The 22,430-nt window shown below is 50.4% G+C and overlaps 1 protein-coding gene across 2 annotated transcripts in view; it reads left to right on the top strand.

The window, feature by feature from the left end:
* The window catches only part of LOC144938449 (collagen alpha-1(XII) chain-like), a 285,089-nt gene that overhangs the window by 109,373 nt on the left and 153,286 nt on the right, over positions 1-22,430 (top strand). For both annotated transcript variants that reach the window (XM_078866258.1, XM_078866259.1), the window contains exon 17: positions 5,565-5,834. In XM_078866258.1, coding sequence (XP_078722384.1) covers positions 5,565-5,834 — 270 coding nt within the window. The remainder of the gene's footprint in view (positions 1-5,564; positions 5,835-22,430) is intronic.

The raw sequence follows: 22,430 nt of genomic DNA on the forward strand, positions 1-22,430 counted from the left end.
CGTACCCTTCAGTTAGTGCACCCTTAATATTCCACAGTGTTCACGTCTCTCTCCCCTCGTGTTCCTTCGTGTCCCTGCATGCCTCCGGCTTTTCCCTGTTTATGGCTCTCCCCGCGTCTCTCTATATTAATTCCTCGGTCAATATTTTCTATCCCCAATTGCGCAAATAAGAACATCAGGAATGTTATTTTGGGCGAGGAACGCAGGATCCATGGATAAAAGAACTGTGGGTCAGAGAACTTTCCAGATTGGCTCCGAGAGTGGCCAACGTACATAAATTCCGCTGTGTTTTGTTAAGGTAGCGTTGCCGAGTAGAGACCGCTCATTCATTCCGTCCTCCGTAGGCTCCCCTGCAATAATATCCTGACGGCGAGACGGACAGCATTACACAAAGCCCCATTTGGATAATGCGGGATTGAGAGCAGCTGCAACTTGTACACTTGTGGAAAACAACGGCAGCGATTGAATTCAACGTTAAGTGCGCACAGGAAGAGGACTCGCGCGAGGAGCCGCGCGGTAGAGGCCGAGTGTCGGGGCGTGCAGTGCGAATGTGAAACCACTGGACATCTGTGAAGAAAACGCTTTGTAGCTCATCGGATTCCTCCATTTTAAATACATGTTCTGATTCTGATAACTCGGCAGAAGACAGGCCTCCTCCTCCCCCTGTCTGCCTCTCCACGTCAGAAAAATAGTGTTTTATTTACACATCCCATCAGGCAAACGGCCATTTAGGAATGTATCATTTTAGCGGCATAGGTTCAACGCAAGCAAAAAACAGCGGTTTCGACTTTTGAGTGTCTCATCAGCAGAGTCAGGCTTGCTTGAACTAATGCTAGTGACTTGCCCAAAAAGCATTAGTCTCCTCTGTTAGATGTGGGTCCTAGTTCAATGCAAAACTATAAAGTATGTAACACAAGTAATCATTCGTGTCGTTATGGAGGATATAACTAAGAAATGAGTTGTAAGAGCTCATGCGTCAGGAGAATGAAATTCGAGGGCAATGCAAATGGAGCTTGTTCAACGGCAGTGACTGGATGGGTCTGTCACCGGGGTGCGGACTGCAGTGAGGTCCTTGGTGTCTCATCACCGTGGCTCCCCAAGGAGCTAAAGTGTCTTTATGCAGTGCAATCTGCATATCAACACGCCTTATAAAAGCACAGCTGTGACATAAGCAACACGTGCTTACATTGCACTTGCGGGGGTAAGGCAAGACACAGCTGGGCTTCCTCCCAGGGGGTGTGCTTATATCCAGCTACACATCTGCAGCCGAGCATGCAGATCTGAGATCGGTCTTTTTAGCCGTCTCCGGGCGCGCCGATGATCTGCAGAAGATGTGTCATCCTCGTACCCGAGGGACCACCGACAATGTCCAGCTTCTACTGCACTGGATCTCATCAGTTTGCCAGGCCTCGGTGGCGACGTTGGTGCCATGCAGAGCTGCGAAAACATTCCAGCGGAAATCGCTGCAACCGTGTTTGAGATTCATGCTCATTAGGTTGGTCGTACCCAGTATACAACATTCCATAGGCACCTGGAATTTCATTCACCGGCCTTTTTCTCGAGACTCTGCGGTCGGCAAATCCGGACCATGGGCAGTGGATGTGCAGTCGTGTTTGTCTCGCCTGGGGAGCGGCGGCGCAGCGGTTAGCGCGCTGCGTTACAAACACGGCGACCCGAGTTCGATTCCCGCTCACGGCAAACACCGGTGACGATTATCTGAACCGGTGCTGGGCCTTCCCTAGGTCGACTCAGCCTCAAACGAGTACCTGGTGAGGTGCGTAAACATCGCCACTGGGGAAACAAAGGCGGTCGGGCGAGGTGCTGGCCACCCACCCCCTCGTGTGCTGTGCCGACCTTCATAGGTGCTCGCTAACAACACTCGCCCCGACAGTCTGTTTTGGCTATACGGGGGATCTTTGTCTTTATCTCGTCTGGCACGAACAGGGTCTGATGTCTCTGGTTGTTAAACGAGCGTGATCATCACGTCCCCACAGAGAGGGCGAGTGAGAGATCGTTACTCAGAGGCCCGGTGGCTGAGGTTTCCAAGCTGTTGGTGCACTGGGGACTCGGCAACGGGCATGCAAACGGCAGGAGACTGGCAAATATTTGCTTATGATTCAGAGATAAAATACGTGAATGTCTTCGCATTAAATTACCAATTCAACACAATCTAATTATAAATCCTTTGACCTGTCTCTTTGGTTTTACTTTACGAAGCACTTGGGCGTCGAATTGTCTGCAATACATTAATTCGGTTTGTTTATGTTCGTAACAAATAATGAATGATACTTAGGAACAGAGTGAGAGAATGAACAGATGCCCAAGGGAGCCAAGAGTTAACAGCCACGCGGTGAGCAGCCACGCGGTGAGCAGCCCCTTCCCCAGCACCAGCTATGGAACGTTCCGACGGGAGCAGCACTCGCTAAATGAAGGCAGCCGTGGTGCAGGACCCTCGCAGAGGAGGCCGTGCTCCCGCACATTGGCAAGCGCTGCATCTAGACTTCCAAATGCAACGAATGTTAACACAAGAGAAACAGCGTCCTCCAGTGAACGTAGTTTTATTTCCCATCGGTAACACCCATTGATTTGTGGAATTCCAAGGCTTATCACCTGGTGCGTAGGTTGTTGCGGTTGCGCTACACAGCTCGCAAATGTTCCGCGTGTTGTTCGGCTGCAAGTCGCACGACGTTTCACTCCGACTACTGGGAGCGAAACGTCGGACATCATGCCGGACAGCACGCGGTGCAGCATGAAAACACATCGGAGAGCCAATTGCGTGGTGTCAGCAAGTGGTGAAGATGGAATCAGCTTTTTCATATGGCATCTCGAGCACATGTTAATGGGCGCAGACGTAAGAATGGATGTAGTCTCCGAGCTGGGATCAGCTTCTTCAGCTCAGAGGTCCTAAAATAGGATGGGCAAAAAAAATGCAACGCAAATATTAACCAAATAAAATAGTACTAATCGGTTTCCCTGAACAATGTGACAGCAAAGCTTTTCAAATGTGTCCTAGGAAGATGAAATAGAGGACAAAAAACGGCTTCTGTTGAGAACGTAAAGATGAACTCGTTTGACGGGTGCTGATCACATCGTCATCATGATCATTTCTCTAATGTCCTAAAGATGAAATAAGGACGAAAACATGTTGAATAAAAAACATCCTCATTGGTAGAATGTCGCAAGATGAACAAGAGTATCTGCGTATCTGAGACAGCCACTGACCATGGGGTCATGGCCAAAAGAAATGAAACGTGGAAAATCCAGAGCAATATCATAATAGAAAAATCAATCTCCATTGTGAATGGCAGAACGCACATGTTACTCGCAAGGAAAGCACGCAGCTGATGCAAACTGCGAGTCCCGACATCTGGATTATAAACAACACTACTACCGCCGAAGGGGACCACTGACGATCCGAAACCCGAGTGGCGCACTCTGCACGTGGCCACGGCAGCCGCCACCGCTCTGCTCGTTAACCATCACCAGACCGGCGTCGCGCGAGTGGCTTGGCCAAAAAAAAGAAAACCCGCAATTTATTTACACGATAATCTTAAGTGACTGCCGAAACGCGCGTGCGTCGTCATGGTCCGCAGGCCGGGCACGGGGCCACGCGCCCGCAGCTGCCGCAGCACCGCCAGCGCGCACCGAGCGCCGTCTCTAGCCAAGGCAGCTGGGTGGTGGGTTTGTGTGCGTGGCTGAGCCCGTGGATGGGGGATCTCGGGCCAGGATATCACTGCGGGGACCGAGGCACGAACGTTGCCTCGGCATGCGTCCTGCAGAATGTACCGGTAGCAGGGCGCTGGCCGGCTCTGTTGCAGTCGGATGTCTCGCCACGGCTCCGCCAGTTTTGCTTCCCACCGATGGGACGACTTTGGCGGTTACGTCATTGGGATTCCGTGAATCATCGCGTTAGTCAGTAAAACGCGGCTGGCGTTGAGATATATACAGTTGGAACATTCCTGGCGATAGTTTACTTAATGTAGAGTGTTTAATTGAGAGTAATACTTTTGTCACAGTAAATCAAGATTCAGTGTTCGCCGCAGATTGCGTGCGGTCTATCGGACATCAACGCAAACCAGTTTATCCGTTTGTATATCCTGCTGCGTTTGATGGGTCTGGCCATCCGTATTTGTGGCAGTCAGTCCATCCATACACACATGGCTGCTGTGTATGCGCAGCCGCTTGAGGAAGATGATGAGAGCATCGATCGTGAGGCTGCACAGACCGTGAGTGTGTTTGGGTGATGTTTAGGGCCGTTAGTTGCTGGAATGGGCTCAAGTTCCTCAAATGCGGCGTTATGTCTCAGTGTTGCACTCTATTAACCTGGACAGCCTCTGTAAAACAAGCGGCTCCCCAAAATCTGCCTTAAGCCGGAGATGGACTTTGGCTGTGGAACGCAGACTCCGTGGTGAGATGTCTGCGCCGTGCGTCTCACTCGAACTCTCATAGGCACGCCGGCTATAGCCGACGTGGCTTGCGAGCGATACGAATACGTCATGCCCAGCTGATGACAAGCACCTGGAGAGCGAAGCTTCTGCCGCTTAATATTAAAAGGGATGAGGAGAAAATAAAATAAGAATCGCAACAACGTACAGCCCTTAATCAAACCACACTGCTGGATGAAAGCTTCCCCACGTCGCATTTGTCATGGGGGTTGATTGACCATACTTCACCACGCCGGTCGGTGCCATGTTGCAGTACGGGATCGGGCGGAACCTGCACTGTCCACACGGGTTTCTGCCTCGCGGGTAACCGAGGGTGGAGGGGTCAGCGATGCTGAGGTTCCGAGGGCAGGAGGCGGCTGATGGTGGCTGTGTTCCATTGTACGCCTCGACGTCACGGCCGGACAAACTTTAATTTAAGATATGGCCCAGATCGAGGCCGCGACTTTCCCCACTCGTCCTTGGATGCAAGCGTCTTGGCTGCACTAATTGGGTACTGGAGGGGGGAAAGTTATCAAACTGGAATTGCTTTGTTTCTAATTTTAGCCTGCTCAGACATAAGTGGGTTACTTGTGCTTTGAGTGGCAGATTTGTGCCAGAAAGGCGCCACGTGTCTAAGCAGAAATAAAATTGACTTGACCTGACTTGTTGGGGTGTAATGTTCAGCTCACTGCACTAAGACAAAGTCGCCAGTTCAGTTCCACCTCCTGGCATCGCAGTTTAAATCTCCTCGCCACGCCTATACACCGAGCAGTAGAGATTGCTACACCGCAGTTAGTCGATGGGCAGGTAACTTGCCAAGTCATTGCCAGCGTGGAAAATAAGGTCACTTATCCCCCAGAGAGGCTCTCCAGAGCTCCCCGTTGCGGAGGCCATTTTACCGGCAGCGGCGTGAGTGAGCAATTGCAGGGAAGAACCAGACTGAAGTGACTGAGACGCGGTGATTCATGCGCGACTCCACCAAAGGTATCTGAAAGTCCAATTCCCTGCAGTCTAGGCCAGTCCAGCGCAATCCAGCCCAGTCCAGTGCAGTCCAGCGCAGTCCAGCACAGTCCATCGCACGCATGCTCCGCTCTCGTTTGAAACTAACGACGCGGCGGTGTGCGCGCGACGCTCTCGCAGAACTGGGCCCGCCGCACGGCCTGCGCACAAACGCCAGCGAGACCGGCGTGGCGGTGCGGTGGCAGGCGGCGCCGGGGCGCGTCACCTCGTACCGGGTGTCCTACCGCTCGCTGCTGTCGGAGGCGGACGCCGGCGAGAGGCTGCTGGACGGAGCGGCGCGCTCCACGCAGCTCACGGGGCTGCAGCCCGACACCACGTACGAGCTGTCCGTGAGCGGCGTCTACGCCAGCGGGGAGGGACCCTCCGTCACGGGCAAGGACACCACCCTAGGTACGTGTGCCTCGCAGTGCCGCTCGGAATGTGAATTTCACTTTTCCCACCGGCGCGTGTTCGAGGTGTGCCAGCGCGGGGTGCCCTCGCGGAACGGGGCGTGTTTGTTTGTTTACACCGGCTACTCGTTGAGCTATGCCAAAAACGAATCATCATATGACACTCACCTCGCAAAACATCCGAATATGCCTTCTTGCGCTTCAGCCGGTGTGCGGGTGAGGTATGTTCATGTTATTCATGTTGATCATATGAATGCTTACTTGTATTATATGAATAATTAATTCTTAATGTTATTCATTATAAATTTTGTAATTACAGTAGAACCTCGGAGATCGAATGCACCAGAACTCGAACAAATCGGTGTTCGAACGATATTTCCGAGCATTTTTTGCCCTAGAAACCGAACGAAATTCGGAGGTCAAACGGGCAATCGCGAATTGAATGAACCTGTACGGCTGAGACGCGCATGGCCAGCGTGCATGACGCTTGCCCAGACAAAGGTTTTACCGTGGTGTGAGAGGCTCAGTGAACGCGTTGCTCTCACCCAGTGCAGTTACCCACAAACATCGTTCCTTAACTTTTTCGTTAATTTCCTTTATTTGAGTGTTTTTTGGTGTTCATCCATACACAATGTCCCCATTTATTTATTGTGTAGTTTTTTTGTATGCTTTTATGCATGTAATTACTGTAAACTTCGTGTTAAATGCTTTATAATGAGAGATTTCTTGTGTCTGGAACCAATTAATGTAATTTACATTAATTATTATGGGGAAAATTAAATCGGTGTTCGAACAAATCTGTGTTCGAATGGCCTTCTGGAACGAATTAAGTTCGATCTCCGGGATACCACTGTATTAAATAGTTGTAATTATTTTCGGATACAATCAGCCACTTGTAATATTTCCCGTAACTTTATGAAGCCAAATGTCAAAACTCGCTTATTTACTCAGAGTTACGACTAATCTTATCCTAAATCGCACTTATAGCTTTTGTGCGGTGACATAAGTAATTCTATACCATAGCCCCTTATTTGTGGAAGGCCTCATAAGGTCTGGCAGGCTCAGCTCGTCTGTCTCCTCTGCCAGTGGAGTTGGTGGACTTATTTCTACACATGGTAATAAGTTTAGTTTTCTGCTTGGTGATTAAATTTACTTTTGACTTAAAATGTGTAATATTGTTCCAACCTGTTTAACATGGAGGCTTTCGCGATCAATATTATCCATAATAGAAGTTTCTTGGTTAGTTCGCGTAAATATAAATGTGTCGTTAAACCGCCATCACCCAACAGCCAATTAGTACTCGAATTGTAAATGTCGTGAGTTTACTCTCCAACACACCGGTGTGCTGGACTAGTAACGAATCGGCATGTTTTGTTTACATGACAAACTTTACTCATTGGTTGTGTCGGGTGGTGGCGGGTTTCGCGACGCATTTATATTTACACACTCTAAGCCAAAAGCCTCGATTATGGATTGTTCCAACCCTCTAATTACACGAACAGAGCCATTGAGACAGCAATGTAAATGATGGCAGCAATGGTGTAATGGTTGTCGCGATGACATGTTCATGTTGGTCAATCCATAGATGAAAGAGTTAATTGACACCACGCTCACACACGAGACGTGAAGTCAAAAGATGGCAAGGATTCCCATTGCCAGTCGTCACGGCACAAGCCCGTGGGCCTTTTATGGTTTATTGTTTTCAGTAGCAAGGATACCGTACGTTAAAATCTGCCAGACGTCCTGAGTTGGGTGGGACAAACCCGGTGGTTTCAGAAAAGGCTGTGCCGGTGTGCCAAAGCTTTTTTTCGAAAATGTGAATTTTCTCGTGGTTAAATTCCTCTTGCTACATGGATGATGCGGGCAAAGGCAGAGGAGTCGGCAGGGCCTTTGAGCAATGGACATGGCCAATGTCAGAAGAGCCAGGTGTGGTCATGTACAAGTGTGGATTGGCGAAAGGAGAGAGCATAGATGTGGGAGCGTAGAGGTAGAGTACAATAATAGATGTTGCTGCGCTGCCCTGAACGTGGCCCGGCAGCATCCTATACCATCCGTTATGCACTGTGGTGGCCCATCAAAGCGCTATCCAGGTTCCACCCACCCTGCTTAGGTTCCGAGATCTGATGAGACCGGGAGTGCAGTATTCTCTGTGCTGCAACTTTTGGCTTTTCACCACTGTTTCCTGTTGAGGAGCAAGACCATGACGCAGCCCCATTGAGTCGGGGGCGGGGGGGGAAGAGGGGGCTGGAGGGAACTGAGCCCCCCTTTTAAAGGTTCAACCCTCCTCCTAAATTCTTAAAATGAACATTTGTTTAACGTTGGTTTAACATTGACTGTGTCGTGCCCCCACCACCGAGAGTGTGTCTGTATGTCCCACCGCTAAGCCAAGGTCACTCTGTAGGGTTGCAATGATATACGGCGTGTTGAGAAAATGTCAGTGTTGCTTGTAATTTGGCACCTAATCTTGACAAACCCCAACACTCCAGATGTTCTTGTCAGCAGCGCCTTGATGAGGACAGCCTTTAAGAGCCGCCCACTACCCTCGCGTTGGCCCGACGATTTGTCAACAGTGTAGCCTCTCCCAGAGCGACGTCAAACTTTTGACCTGATGGAGATAGAAATGGTGGGGAATGCATTTGTTCCTAAAATCATAGATGAATCATAGATAAATCATTGCTAAATCTGTTTCTGGTAAACTAACTCATCCGGCATGCTAATCAGACCCACGCTGTGGGCACTGGCCTGGCGTGTGTCATTACGTAACTATCCGCCGCGATGTGGTCACTATGCACAAGAACATTTTCTTTAGATTTTTTAACGACACGCAAGAAAGCCCCACAACACCCGTGCGTTTACGTTGCGTTGGCTGAATAACAGTGGACGGCATCAGGGGGCTCGTGTCCAGCATCTGGTTGCTGCTACCTCGCGGAGGTTTTTATTCGCTTGCGATTACGTCTGGAGCAGCTGCAGCTCGGCGTAACGGGAGCGTCGCAGTAACTCGGATGCCGTGTTTGTTTCCAAGCGAGTGTGGGATCTCTGCGGCCGCCGGTGGAGGCGTTCCAGGCGTAGGGGAAGGTGCTCTCCGCCTTAGCTCAGCCACCGGGTGATGGCGGTCCAGTGCTGTGTCCCGTTAAAGTTGCGATTGGCCCCATCACCATCTCTAAACGTGTAAAGTATTGAGTGGACTGTCACGCGGTGGACGTTACTGTCAGTGACAGAGTAGGTAGAGAAGTGCCACCCTCCTAATGTATGTGCCAGAGGCCACTTGACGGAATCTCAGAAGTATTCTTGTCACGTCAAGTTTCGTGTGCCGTCCTGGATACTTCTCTGCGAGAGATCCGAATTAATTAATTTGTCTCGTGCTACAATGTCAATGGCACAATGAAACAAAACAAAATATGCCAAGTTGTTTACTTGTTGAATCTGAGCAGCGGTACAACAGACGACTGACCGTGAGCCCAGAGAATGGTCGAGTGGTTGAGCTCGCCCGTTGCCCCGTTGCGATTTCTCATTCCGATCCCCCGCGTTGTCGTGATGGACGGTGCACTCGAACCACATCAAGCTGCGAGCGGCTTTTACTCTTCTGTGAGTTTAAACAGAGCACTTCAATCAGATGCTTGCAAAGTCAAATCTCGGCCGGAGCATTGGCTCAGACATCCATCCCTATGGCGTTGTGGAAGTCGCACAGTGTTGTTCTCACGGATAGAGCGGTGCCCACCATGGTAATATGGAATTTCTGCCACTGGCACTGGGCTGTAATGGAGATGAACGATGCTGGAAGCTCATTCGAGTGGGAAAGCTCCGTGACTCGTTTTGACTTCGCAATCGGTAAAACGGTACGTTGAGTCAAGGGAGACTATCGTAGCGTGACACCTGTATTGCCGTTGCTCTCTTGTCTTGGGCAAAAACTAAGACAGATGTTTTACAGATGCATGCTAACGATTTGCTGTGAACACGAGGCACTCTTTCTTTCGTGCCCTGTGTCCATACAATCCATAGTACAAGTGCTTCTGGGCATTGTCGTCTGACACTGCGCTAGACTGGAGAGCAATCCCTTTATGGTTGTAAAGCTGGCGTGATTTATTGAGTTGGTACCACATGAAACGTGAAATGACATTTCTGAGCATGGAGTCCAGACTTGTGCGAGGGTGAGTGGTGACACTGCAAAGTCTCACGGTTGGTTTTGGCACTCCATTCGTCAAAGTTAAACTCACTATGCGAGGTGTAGATTTATTTTCCTTAGGCCGATTTGAGGTTACCCGGGGATACTCCCGGTCTCTTCTGGCATGGCATGGACAATTCCACAAGAAACTCCCGTTTTGAGGGATAACTTGCAACGAGCCAGAGGGCACTGTCACTCACTGTGCGTAATTTGACGGGCCCGACTTATTTCGGGACAAAAAGTGCGATCGCGCTGCCCTGCGGGGTGGCTCGCCGTTGGGTGTGGGGGTGCCGGTGGACAGTCAGGGACCAGTGAGCCACTCCGCACCCTGACGCCTCATCCCCCGCAGCACAACCTGGACATACGTAGCACCTACGTCGCGACCGCGTCTCACGATGCTAGAGAGAGGCTGTGCGCACACCGTGGGCACAGTTATTTTAAGAGAGAGGGGGGCAATCGGTAGTTTTAGTCAGAGGGAAAAAATGATAGGATTTGAATAGGGTGGGCAGTCGACAGCATGGATGGATGAGGGAAGGGAGAAGGGAATTCTAGACTCCTGGCACAGCACAAACTACGTCGCACCGCTGCTCAATGCAAGCTGCCCATAATAAATCTATTGAGGCCCTCGGCCGTGCAAAGGTCACCATGAAAACTTTATTTTCTGACCTAGTGTGCAGGTGCAGAGCCTGGGGCTTGACACGACAGTGTCATGACGGTGTTATGTCGCTGTCATGTTGGTGTCGTGTCATGAGATGCAACCCCTCCTGACATGAGAGAATGGCCCGCAGAAGCAGATATCACAGCACATCTTTTGAGATCCTTTCCAATTGACCTCTGTGCTACACAGGAGGGGGCAGCACTTACCCACCCACTCTGCTATATGGTTCGTCACATGACAGTAACACCAATCTCTTTAATTCTAAGAGCTGGAACGTAGCCAAATTAAGTGCAGAAACACATTTAAGGTCATATCGTTTTTGGAGAAACTGGTGACCGGGTTGAGAACATCAACTCACCACACTTCAGATCCGTTGCATTTGCCTTGCTGCAGGAGCACTCGTTAAACATAACGTGACAATGTAACTACGTATCGTGTTTGGGATGCTGACAAGTATAATGGGAAGCACACCGGACTTGCAATGCAGAGGTCGGCAGTTCGGTTCAATCTCCTGGCACGGGAGATGAACAATGGCGCAAGTTTCCTGAACCCCCCCACCCCTCGTCTCTGTCCACCCTGCAGTGTAAATGTGGACCCCACGGCCGCGTACGGTGCGGTACGGCGTGGAAGAGTTGGGCCAAAACACCATCTAGTTCAGAATCTAAATCTTCATTTATCCTGGAGAAATCCTATGAGCTGTGAAGCTCTGTTTTTATTTTATCACAGATGTCCAGTAGTTGAGGTCCTTCTGCGAGTAGTGATTTAGCACTTGCGGGGCTGTACCTTTGTTCTTTGATGCGTACAGTATTTAAAATAGCGAGAATGTTTACTTTGAATGCCTCCGTGTCTGCGCGCCGCCCGAGGGGGTGGCGGCGTGTTGGGAGTCCACGGTGTTGTGTTGCGACCTGCCTCTGTCGCGCATTGCGGCTCACAGGTATTCGTATTCGTTACGTGCGTGAGCGTTGTGTCCCCCGGGGGGATGGCTGCTGGGGGAGGAATCCCCACGCGTGTGTATGTGTGTGCGTATGTGTGTGCGTGTGTGTGCGTGTGTGTGTGTGCGTGTGCTATTGAGGGCCCAGCAGGTAACCCGGGCACACAGGTAATGTGTGGGAGTAGCTTTGGCTTTCCTCTCAATGTCTGTGATTATTCAGCAGCAGCAGCAGCCACCTTGATCTATCCGACGGTGCAGTGGTTAGTGCACTGCGCTGTGAACCTGCTGACCCGAATTTGATTCCCGCCACGGCCAACATCAGTGGGCGAATGTCTGAACCAGCCCTGAACCTCCCAAAGGTTGCCAACCTTAAATGAGAGCCCGGCGCGATGTGTAAGCATCAGCGCTTGGGGAAACAAAGGCGACCGGGCACGGTGCTGTCAACACCTTCCCCCAATACACCTTACCAGCCTTAATAGGTGCTCGCTAACGGCACTTACCCAAACGGTCTGTCCGGCCGTCGGGAGATCTTTGTCTTTGCGTGTTAGTATATGGCGTTGTGCAGTTTAGAATGCGAAAGCGCTTGTTATATTTGCTGGATGAGAGCACTCCGCACGCCACGCAGGCCATTGGGGTTGTTTGACTACACTCCACCAGGCCTGGTCAGTGCGGTTGGTTGGTGAAGGTTGGGGAGCATGGAAGTACAGCACAGCAGTAGATTTTGACGCACATTGTACGGCGTGATGTTGCGGCTCGCAACATCACAACCTGCAGGGGGACCCCCCCTTTATTTCTTAATTGAAATACCCACAGCGCTCATTGCCCCCGACTGCGACAACTTGGCAGGAACCCTCCCTGCAAGAGGGCCGTGTGGACTTGGCGAGGCTTTTCTGAGTAAACAAGTGGAATAATAATAGTAATAATGAAATTATCCCAGCAGTCCGTAGAAACGGTGAACGTGTGACTGCGAAACTGCTGAACGTCGCTGGACAATGTCACCCGCATCCATGAAACAAGCAAAAATATGCTGCCAGTGACGCATACCCTGGCACAGAAGTTACCTTCATCGCTCAAAGCCTGCTCACAGCGCCCCGACCAGCCCATCGCCAGCTTTCATCTCACACCATTATAACCACCTGCTCCTGCCTGGCCATCACAGCCGTCAAAGGCATATGGTTTCCGCACTTGCCGTTTCTTCACAACTGCCAAACTTAATGTTTGCAATCGCCTTCTGTCAAGGTCCACGTCTGAGCGATACGTTCAGCAACACAATAGCTCTCGAAATCGCACAACTTAATTAATCGCCTACAGCTGCTCTGTTCACGTCTGAGCGACTCGTCGCTCGCAAGGACGTGTCTGGCCATGCCCTCTGCACTCTCCAGCGTCTGCCCCTTGTCTGCCCAGATACTGGATTTTCGCGGTCAATCAGAGTTCTCAAGCGTGCCTGTATAATTAAACTAAACAATTTTTAATATCATCAGGTGAGGCCCACTGAGCTATACATTTTTTAAAAGAAGAAACCCGGCCACAAATGATAGCTCAACGAAGTGGCTCATCAGGTGTAAATGTATATCAGCAATATACTCTAAAATGCAGGTTTCTAAACGTGGAGGGAAATTGAATCGAAATGTGGATGGAAAAACCAAAGGACCTGGAGAAAAATACACACGTCCAGGGGGAGAAGATGCAAAATTCAAATATACAGCAGGCGTCGGGTTCGGGATAAACCTCCGACCTCCTGTATACCAGGCCAGGCAGTTAACATCTCGCCACTGCAGCGATTCAGTTGCAAGCAAGCGAGTTGTACGACAGGTCACTTGTTGATTCCGTGGACCCCGCGGATCACAGTGACCCACTTGAGAATGCCAAACATTGCGTTTGTTAAAGCCTAGCACATTTTTTTCTGAGTTTAAAAATGTTATCGTGTTTGTTGCTGTTTGCTACGCAAGTTGTTTTTTTCTTTCTCTCCTGTGGAATTAATTACCCCCTCCTCTCTCCTGATGACAAACATACACGAATCCATATTGTATGGTAATATTTAGTAATTTCACTATTCATATTAATGACGTTATTTGAGTGATAATTCCGTGTGGTTCTTGAAGAGTCTGGTACTAGACAGCTACTGTTAGGGAACTATTCATAAGCCAATTAAAATAATTGGTCACCCTTGAACAATTACAAAATGTAATTCTCATCAGGCTCCATGATGTAAAGTGCAGTCTCCAAGTCATGTGATCCACTGGGTCTCTCTGGCCGCTCTGTTTAAGTGCCATGCAGAAAGGTCTTTGCTTGAAACTTTGCCTCATATATATAGTTATTTTAAGGCCACGGTCAGAGTTGTTTGGTGAATGTGTTAAGTGATTTTGCTGATTGTGTTGCAATTGTACATCAGCTCGTGCTTTTTCTCTTGTTACCTTCAATGCAATTGATCGATCTGTCCTCCGAGCACACTTCCTTGAGGGCCTTGGAGGCAGCTGGAGCAAATGTCTCGCTCTTGGGTCCGCTCGCCTCTCATTCCACAGCTTCCACATCTCAATCTTATTGCCATCTAACAACTCTGGCTGTCATTCTGTCGGTTATTTCCCGGCGCTCTGATTGGCTGGAGGCCACGCACCGACCCCACCATGTGTGGGGAGGGGGGGGGGGCAAAGCGGGTGGTCTGCACCCATGCGGGGGGGGAGGGCGCGGGGGTCATGGGGGTGAGGCAGGGTGCACGGAAGGGGGACGTGGGTTGTGGGGGGTGGGGGGGAGGGTGGGGAGCGCGCGGGGAGAGGTACACAAGGGGGTGAGGGCCTCGCTGGAGCGTTGGGGCTGCGTTCAGAGAGGGCCTGGGGGTTGGTGGGGTGAGGGGGGCCACCTGGCGGTGCCGAGGTGGGGTGACACGGTGGCGAAATGTTAACGACCTCGCCAGGTTTACAGGAGGCCGTGGGTTCGATCCGGACCCTGATGTTTGCGTGTTCTCCCCATGGTCGTTTGAATTTTTCTCCAGGTCCTCCTGTTTTCCCCTCAACATTTTGAATTAACATCACACGTTTAGAGTATACATTTACACGTGATAAGCCACTTCATTGAGCTACCATTTGTGTCGAGTTCGCTTCTGAAAAAAGAGCTACATATCTCAGTGGGCTTTACGTGGTAACATAAAAATAGTTTAGTTTAGATCTTGGGCTGGTGGGGGGTGTTGTCTTTCAAGGACGCGAGCTTCTACACAAAACGCAAAGTGATCATTCGCGTTGTTGTGGAGAACACAAGCAACAAACTAGACAAGCGGATGCTACGTCTCATTCAAAAATATTGCATCTCCACGTAAACGATGGCTTGTTCTCTATACAAACCATTGCCCTTCATGGCCTGCTGGGAGAACATAATTTCAGCACCGTTGATTCATTTGTCGTCCTTCCCGATTAGCATGGTGGGCTCCGTACGGTGCGAAAAAAGTTCAACATACATCCCAAGCAGTCTGTGGACCAGTTTTGACACAGAGTGTCTCAATTGTCAGCAGTATCTCATCAGCAAGACAGAGGTTACCCCTGTGCAATGGAGATTCACGGGGTTTTAGTCTCGGGGTGTTTGCTCTTCCCAGTCTATATTCTCCCACGTCACAAGACCACCTTTTCCTACACCCCCGTGAATTCCCGTTTCTGTGCTGTGACCCCAGCTGGACCCCGCCACCGTGGACTCTACAGAGCTCAGCTGTCCGTTTCCTCTCTTATTTCGCCTTGACCCGGACTCTCGTCTGATCAGTTAATATTTCTGCAGCTGAAGGCTCCATCAGCACTCAGCCTTGCGTGTGTGTTCAGTGCATGTGTGGTTGTGTACGTATTGGGAGCGTGGCGTTGGCCATCCACCCCCTCGTGTGTCGTGCCGGCCTTCATAGGTGCTCGCTAACAGCACTTGCCCCAACAGTCTGTTTAGGCTATACGGGGGATCTTTGTCTTTGTATGGAGAGCGGTCGTGCAGTGGTCAGCGCACGATGCTACGAATCCAGCGAGCCAAGTTCACTTCCCGACCATAGATCATTCCTATGGGCATTATCGGAACCAGTCCTGGGCCTCCACTTGGTCGACTCAGCCTTAAATGAGTACGTGGTGTGGTGTGTAACCTTCAGTCCTGGGGCAATAAAGGCGGCGAGGCGTGGTGCAGGCCACACTGCCCCCTCGTGTGCCTTGCAGTCTTTAATCGGTGCTCGGTAACAGCACAAGGGGGGTTGTTTGTCTTTGTGTGAGCGGGGGTGCATGTATATACGTACTTGTGGGTGTGCGTGGGTGCGGGGTTCCCCGCCATGAGACCAAAAACTCTTCTTGAAGTGTGTGTGCTTTGAAAACGTTGAAGAGTGAATGCTTTAAAACTCTGGAGCAACGTGCACACATGTGCCATGTATCTACAACAGAACAACCTCCCGAGAGTCGCATTTCTCCTCAGGGTAAATATCACGTACGCTTCTTTCTGCTTAACAAAACACTTTCCCCCACCCCCCCCTCCGGCATTTTTCATCTTTCCCTTTAGTTTCTCTGAAATTGACATGTCCCTTTGGTTCAAGCGTACCGTTTCTGCTTTGAGTTTTTTGCTAAATGTCCCGGGCCCAGGTGTGCGGGGCTAGGGGGGAGCTAACCGAATTACGCCACAGACCCGAGGCTCCGCGTGCCGCCGTGAGCTGCACGTGGGTGAGCGTGCGGAGGTCATGCAGGGGTGGGAGGAGGGGTCACGGTTCCGTGCAGGCCTCGCGCCCGGCTCGCCGACCACTGCACATCGCGTCGTGGGCGCCACGGTGGCGAGATGTCAACTACCTCGCCCCGCATACAGGAGGTCGTGGGTTCGATCACGACCCTGACGACTGTGGTATATTTGGGGTTCGTGGTGTCTCTCTCAATATGGATTCATGTATTTTTGTCATCAGGAGAGAGGAGGGGGTGATTGATTTCACAGGAGAGAAAGAAGTAACTTACGTAGCAAACAACAACAAACACGATAAAATATTTAAACGCAGCAAGGAACGGCCGGGCTTTAGCGAACACAATGTTTGGCATTCTCAAGTGGATCGCTGCAATTCACAGGGTCCAGAGAATGAACAAAATACCTGTCGCACAACTCGGCCGTTTGCAAATCATTCGCTGCTGTGGCGAGATGTTTATTACCTCGTCCGGTATTCAGGGGTTCGTGGGTTCGATCATAACCCTGACGCCTGCTGTATATTTTGGGGTTGTGGTGTCTCTCTCTCCCCCTGTGGATAAGTTGATTTTTCTCCGGGTCCTGTGGTTTTATCCCTCCACATTTCAAATCAATGTACATTTTAAGAGTATTTGGCTGTTATACATTTCCACGTGATAAGCCACTTCGTTGAGCTGTCATTTTTGGTCACTTCTAAAAAAAAGAGCCATATAGCTCGGTGGGCCTTACCTGGCGAAATAAAAAGAGTTTAGTTTAGTTTGCTTATGATCGAGCAATGCGGGCCAGAATCGGACCTCTAAAATATCACAATTTTTTGCAGATGACAATCAGTTAAGGAAACTCTCACGAGCACCGCTCCCCGCTCGTCGGGGGTTAGAGATTATGTGCCCCCATGGCCCAAAGTAGTAACCCATTACTCCGAGAAGCAATACAAACGCTCCATGCACGCTGCGGCCGTATCCCCCCCACGCGACGGAGGTACGCGATAAACACGGGCCTTTATAGCCTAGCTTGCATCGTCCGCGGCTTTGTATTTGATCTGGGCCACCGCTGACCACCACTGCCGCAGGGAGTCAGTCTCGTGAGAGCAGAAAAGTGGGATAGGGAGAGAGGGAAAGCATGAAAAAAGAACGAGAAGTCAAGTGGCGGAGGAGCGGGAGCCCACGGTGCGCACGTGCGGTACACGGCTCAGGAATGCTCAAATGAAAGGAACATGTATTAGCTACAAGGAAAGAGAAACAGACAAGCGACCTTTCGGAGACGGACTGCTCTTCAGGGTCAGAACTTTCCATCGGCAGTTGTACACCACAGAGGAATTGCAGAAACGTTGTTCCCTTGTGAGTGGTCAGCCCTGTCTCCTTCCACCCCACCCCCCACTGCCTTCCCCACCGGAGCGACGGGAGACGCCGTGCCGCGTTCACTGCTTGATTTTGCAGTTCGGCTCCCACTCAGCGCAGGAGGACCGGCGGCTTTGCCGCTGGAGGTGTAGGGGATTTCCGTGTTTAGCCGCACGACGCGCCTGAGCGGTGCTGTTCTACTCTATAGTTTAGTTTAATAGTTTAGTTTAACACCGGCGGCGATTGATATCTGAATCGGTCCTCGACACTGCCTTCGCCAACCAGCACTGAACAGAATGGTGAAGTACGGTCATAGAATCCCCATGAAATAAAGGAATTGAGGAGGCCTTCATGCAGCAGTGGGTTGATAAAGGTCTGAACATTTCTTGCCGTGTGCAAGAGACAGTGAAGGGTATTAAGAATGAGATTTTACAAAGCTGCACCAGCCTCAAGTAGAATACTTTTTTACTTGATCTTGACATTCAGTCGCGTGATGACGTCGTCCGCAGCGTTGGGCCGTGTTCGTGCGTCAATCTGGCGTCGCGCCTCCACCTTACCCACCCTCCACCCGGTCCCTGGTTCCCGCGCAAATGCCCGGGCAGTGCAAGTCTCTCATAACATTGTTGAACCCTTGTATGTCCGTAGGAATGTATTCATGTGCGTAAGTCTGAATGTATGGTGGCTATAGTGGTTAGCGCATTTCGTGATGAACCCGGCGATCTGAGTTCAATTCCCTGCCGCTGCTAACATCAGTCGCGCACACCTGAACCGGTCCTGGTCTGGTGTGTGTCCCCGCATGGCTACATGGGAGCCTGCAGTGCATTGTGGATACCTCTCAGCGCTGAACGGTGATGCCTCCACAGGACCCCCCATACCCCCCCCCCCCACCAAAAGTATCAGGAGGAATGCTCGCGTGCGGTCATTACTGGAGCATCCCGCCACAGCCTGCCCAAGTCCACATGCCGGTCGCCTTCTGCAGCATGGTCATAAATCATTATCGTTGGTGAAGGACGGAAAAATATATCCATGAGTCTTTTGAGAGAGAGCTGTCAGTTTTTTTTCGTTGTTTACACTGACCCCCGGGGAGCCAAGCGGCTGCGTTGCCTGAAGTCAGCGGGGCCGTGGGAGAGAGGCGTTCGGTGGAAAGATCGGCACAAAACTGGCATTGTCCATCACGGGGGAGGAGAGCTCCTGCAGCGGCATGTTGGCTGTGAACGTGGTCGGGAGCCGCGTGGCACCGGGTGGCATCTCCGCGGCCCCGTCGCCTGCTGCCGTCCGTCGATAGCAGAGCTACAATTCAAAAGGTGGTCACCGCTCACGGGGCGATGTCGAATTACATGGATCAGCCAAGAGACGCGGGTCACGCGTGCCAGGTGTCGGAGATAGACTCCATCTGCATGCACAGAAGGGAATTGGGAATGGATTTTTTTTTAAGTAAAACAAGTTGTGTATTCCTCGTAGTGTTTATAGAATCTTGATTGCGAACCACTTTGAGCGTTTGTATTCTTGGGATGGAAATCAAAGTGTATTCAGAAACAATGAGCCTGATTCACAGCTTGACAGACTTTGCTTACAGTGCCATCTCTCACCTGCAAACCTCATCATGGAGGAGACAAAGCTCCGTCCTAGGACTCCTCAGGATAGTCCGGATTGGAATATTTGTCCGATTTCTTACCGAGTAATTCTCCATGCAAGGTAGAAAACGGAAGCACCCAAAGCAAGCCCAGGGGCTATAACACAAAAATTCCACGCAGATTTAGGCCACGAACCCACATGCTTAATACAGGTTTTTTTTGGGGTTAGATCGCGTAAAATAAACCCCGTATTATGGATGATATTGATCGCGAAAGCCTACGTGTTGAACCCACTTGCTGCACTGCCGGTTGTACTGTCAGCTTTGCGGCCCCAAAGGTTGGGTGTCTTGGTGGTGCGGAGAGGGCAGGGGTCAGCAACCCACGGCTCCGGAGCCGCACGCGGCGGCCCTTTAAGGACTACTTCGAACGCGTTATTTATTAAGGACCGGCGCAGTCTCGTATTCACCGCACAGTGCATTGCGACCCTTGAACTCGTGAGTTTTTTTTACCGAATTAAAAAAAAATGTCTCTTCTTGTTATTTTGGCTACCGACCCCTGGTATAGCATCTTGCGTGAAAATAATTCTCTCATCTCTGCTATTGTCATGTTCACTTCTTCACAGCATAATCTTTTTGATATTCCCATCATCATTGGTGATTCACTTATGAAGAGTGTTTCATTGGTTGTCCTTATTCAATATTTGACTCTTTTTCCAGCTCTTTCCATGTAAGTAGTGTATTTTTTTACGTAGAATATATGCATTGCTCTAAACATATTATTATCTTTTTATTCGACTCCATCTATTCCGTCTGTATGGCATCGAGTTTTGCCCCCTCGCATGCGTGGATTTACTCTGGGCGCTCCGGTTTCCTCTCACATTTAGATGCTTAATCATTGCCTGAAACATCTTAATATATAGAGAACCACAGAGCTTTCCTCGTTATCTGTGGTTCCTCCTCGCGCCCTAATTATGAATTATTATTGTATAGTGGTGTCCGCTGACAGAGATTATATTATTTGCCCCCGTTAACATAGTGTCGCACACGCCACGAGTGCGAATTGTGTATTCACTCACAACATCCTTATTTGCAGTGTCCATCAATTCTCTGAGCACTTTCTGTCTCTCTGTTACCCATGATTAATTACGATCGAAAGATAGGAAGTGCAGAGACATCATTATAGTTTCGTGCCGATTAAAGGAATTGTTGCTATTTTTGGATATGGCATTGTGAATTATTGCCGCTGTTCACATTTCACCAGTTTTGTGGTTTATGGCTGCTTCCGTGGGGTGTCAAAGCTAATGGCCAATTTGTGCTGACATCTCCCATGAAAAGCGAGCCATCCAAACATCCAAATCACGTCCGACTGATTTTTACTGGCCGAACCAGTTAGCAGCCTGTGTCAGCGACGTGTGTGTGGTCTAGGGCGATTCGCAAGTGTGCCGGTGAAATTCTGCAGGCTTGGCAGATTCACTCAGGGCCCGGTACTCCCCCGGTTGCACCGCGCATAGACGATAGCACACACGTGCCGTCAGGTGACCTGTCACTCGCCCTGCTCTCTGGCCTCCCGTGCAGCGTGAGAAGTGATGCTATCGCCGTGGTCGTGCAACAACGGTGGTGTCACCAGCACGGGCGACGCCACCTCGGTGCGGTCCGTCGCACGTCGCAAACACAGCCAGTTATGAAGCATTGCCTCGCATTTACAGCCAATCGCAAACGGATTTGGCTCTGACATCATCGTGTCGCCGGCAGATGTACCGGGTCCGACCCCTTGCTCGTTATTGGCAGGTGGTTAGATAACAGGACACTGAGTGTTACTGGCTGCCATGTCTGCGAACGTGAATTCTTGGATGTGAAGTGGCGTTTGCAAGCTTATGGAGAGCCCCTTGGAGGCGTGTGGATGTGAATGTGGTGTGTGGGGACTGCTGGAGAGCCCTGGTGGAGGAGTGTTGATGTGAATGTGGCGTTCGCGGGCTGCTGGTGCGCCCCATGGGGGCGTGTTGTGATTGGCGAGACGTCCCAACTGAGATGCAAATGATGCCATGTGCGTGCGATGTGTGTAAAATATGACTCGCGTTGTAGCCTGCTGCGTAGACCGCTAACATTCTTTCAGATCATTGAGAACTTCTATGAAGTGGAACTGCATGTGCTTGCCAATACAAATATAATACAAGATGTGCTAAGATGTTACAGCCGTTGTACGTGAGTTACCTTAACCCCCCATGCCCTCTTTGTGTGCGCCAGCCTTTAAACGATCTGATAGTGTGTTGTTGGTGGTGTTAAAATTCAAAAACACATCAAGTTGGCACAGTAGGGGGGCACAGGTGGTGCATTGTCCAGTCATCTCAATAAATCAACCCATGGCACCTGGGTCTGTCCCGTGACCTCCTGCCAGCGGGCATTCGACACTTCACATGTCCTTAAAGTGCACATAGCCTCGCACAACCGCCGTGGTGATGTCACCACCACATAGTGGCGAATGGCGGTTGTTGTTGTTGTTAAAATGCACTGACATTCAAGCAACAAAAGTCAAAGTGACTTCCTGATAAAATATAGGATTGAGGTGCTCATCTTCCATTTGCAGCCATGAGCCAGTGGTGGAAATTCCACATTCCTATGGTGGGGACGAGGATAGATATAGGTAAGTCCTGTTGACTTCCCCACAGCGGTGCCTATTTTATCAACCCCCCGAGAGATGATGGGCTGAGGCAATCCCCATCCAAGATGTGAAACACGACAACCGAATACTGGTTTAGCTCATTGGCAATCTTCCGTACGGTGCAGCCCTGCTGCCTTCTGCCGTAAGCTGTGCGAGCAGTCGGCACTTCTCACACAATATGCGGCTTCCATATGAGCAGAACTCAGCAGGGCCGGAGGCTCCAAGTTCACAGTCCCCTCACGGGGTCTGCCTTGCTTCGAATCAGGGTCGCCACCTGCCCATATTTGATCCGGACATGGGGCTAGTTTTTTCTAATTCCAGACAGTCCAGGACAGCTCGGGAATTGGTATCTGTGTTTGGGTGGCAGGAATTGATTTGTACTGAGAACGGGATGTATGTTGTGTTGCATTCATCTTCTTGGTTCTTTCGGTAAAGTCACGTAGAAGGGAAGTAATAAAATAATAAAAATAAAACATAATAAAACAATTCTCACGACGTTTCGGCTACAACGCAAGCAGCCGTCTTCAGGTGAAGAATGAGACACTGCCAAGCTAGGAGCTTATATATAAGCTGAGTTGGAGGTGGAAGAAGAAGAGAGCCTTAACAAAA

Source organism: Lampetra fluviatilis, chromosome 22 (assembly GCF_964198595.1).
Source record: "Lampetra fluviatilis chromosome 22, kcLamFluv1.1, whole genome shotgun sequence".
Taxonomy (NCBI): domain Eukaryota; kingdom Metazoa; phylum Chordata; class Hyperoartia; order Petromyzontiformes; family Petromyzontidae; genus Lampetra; species Lampetra fluviatilis.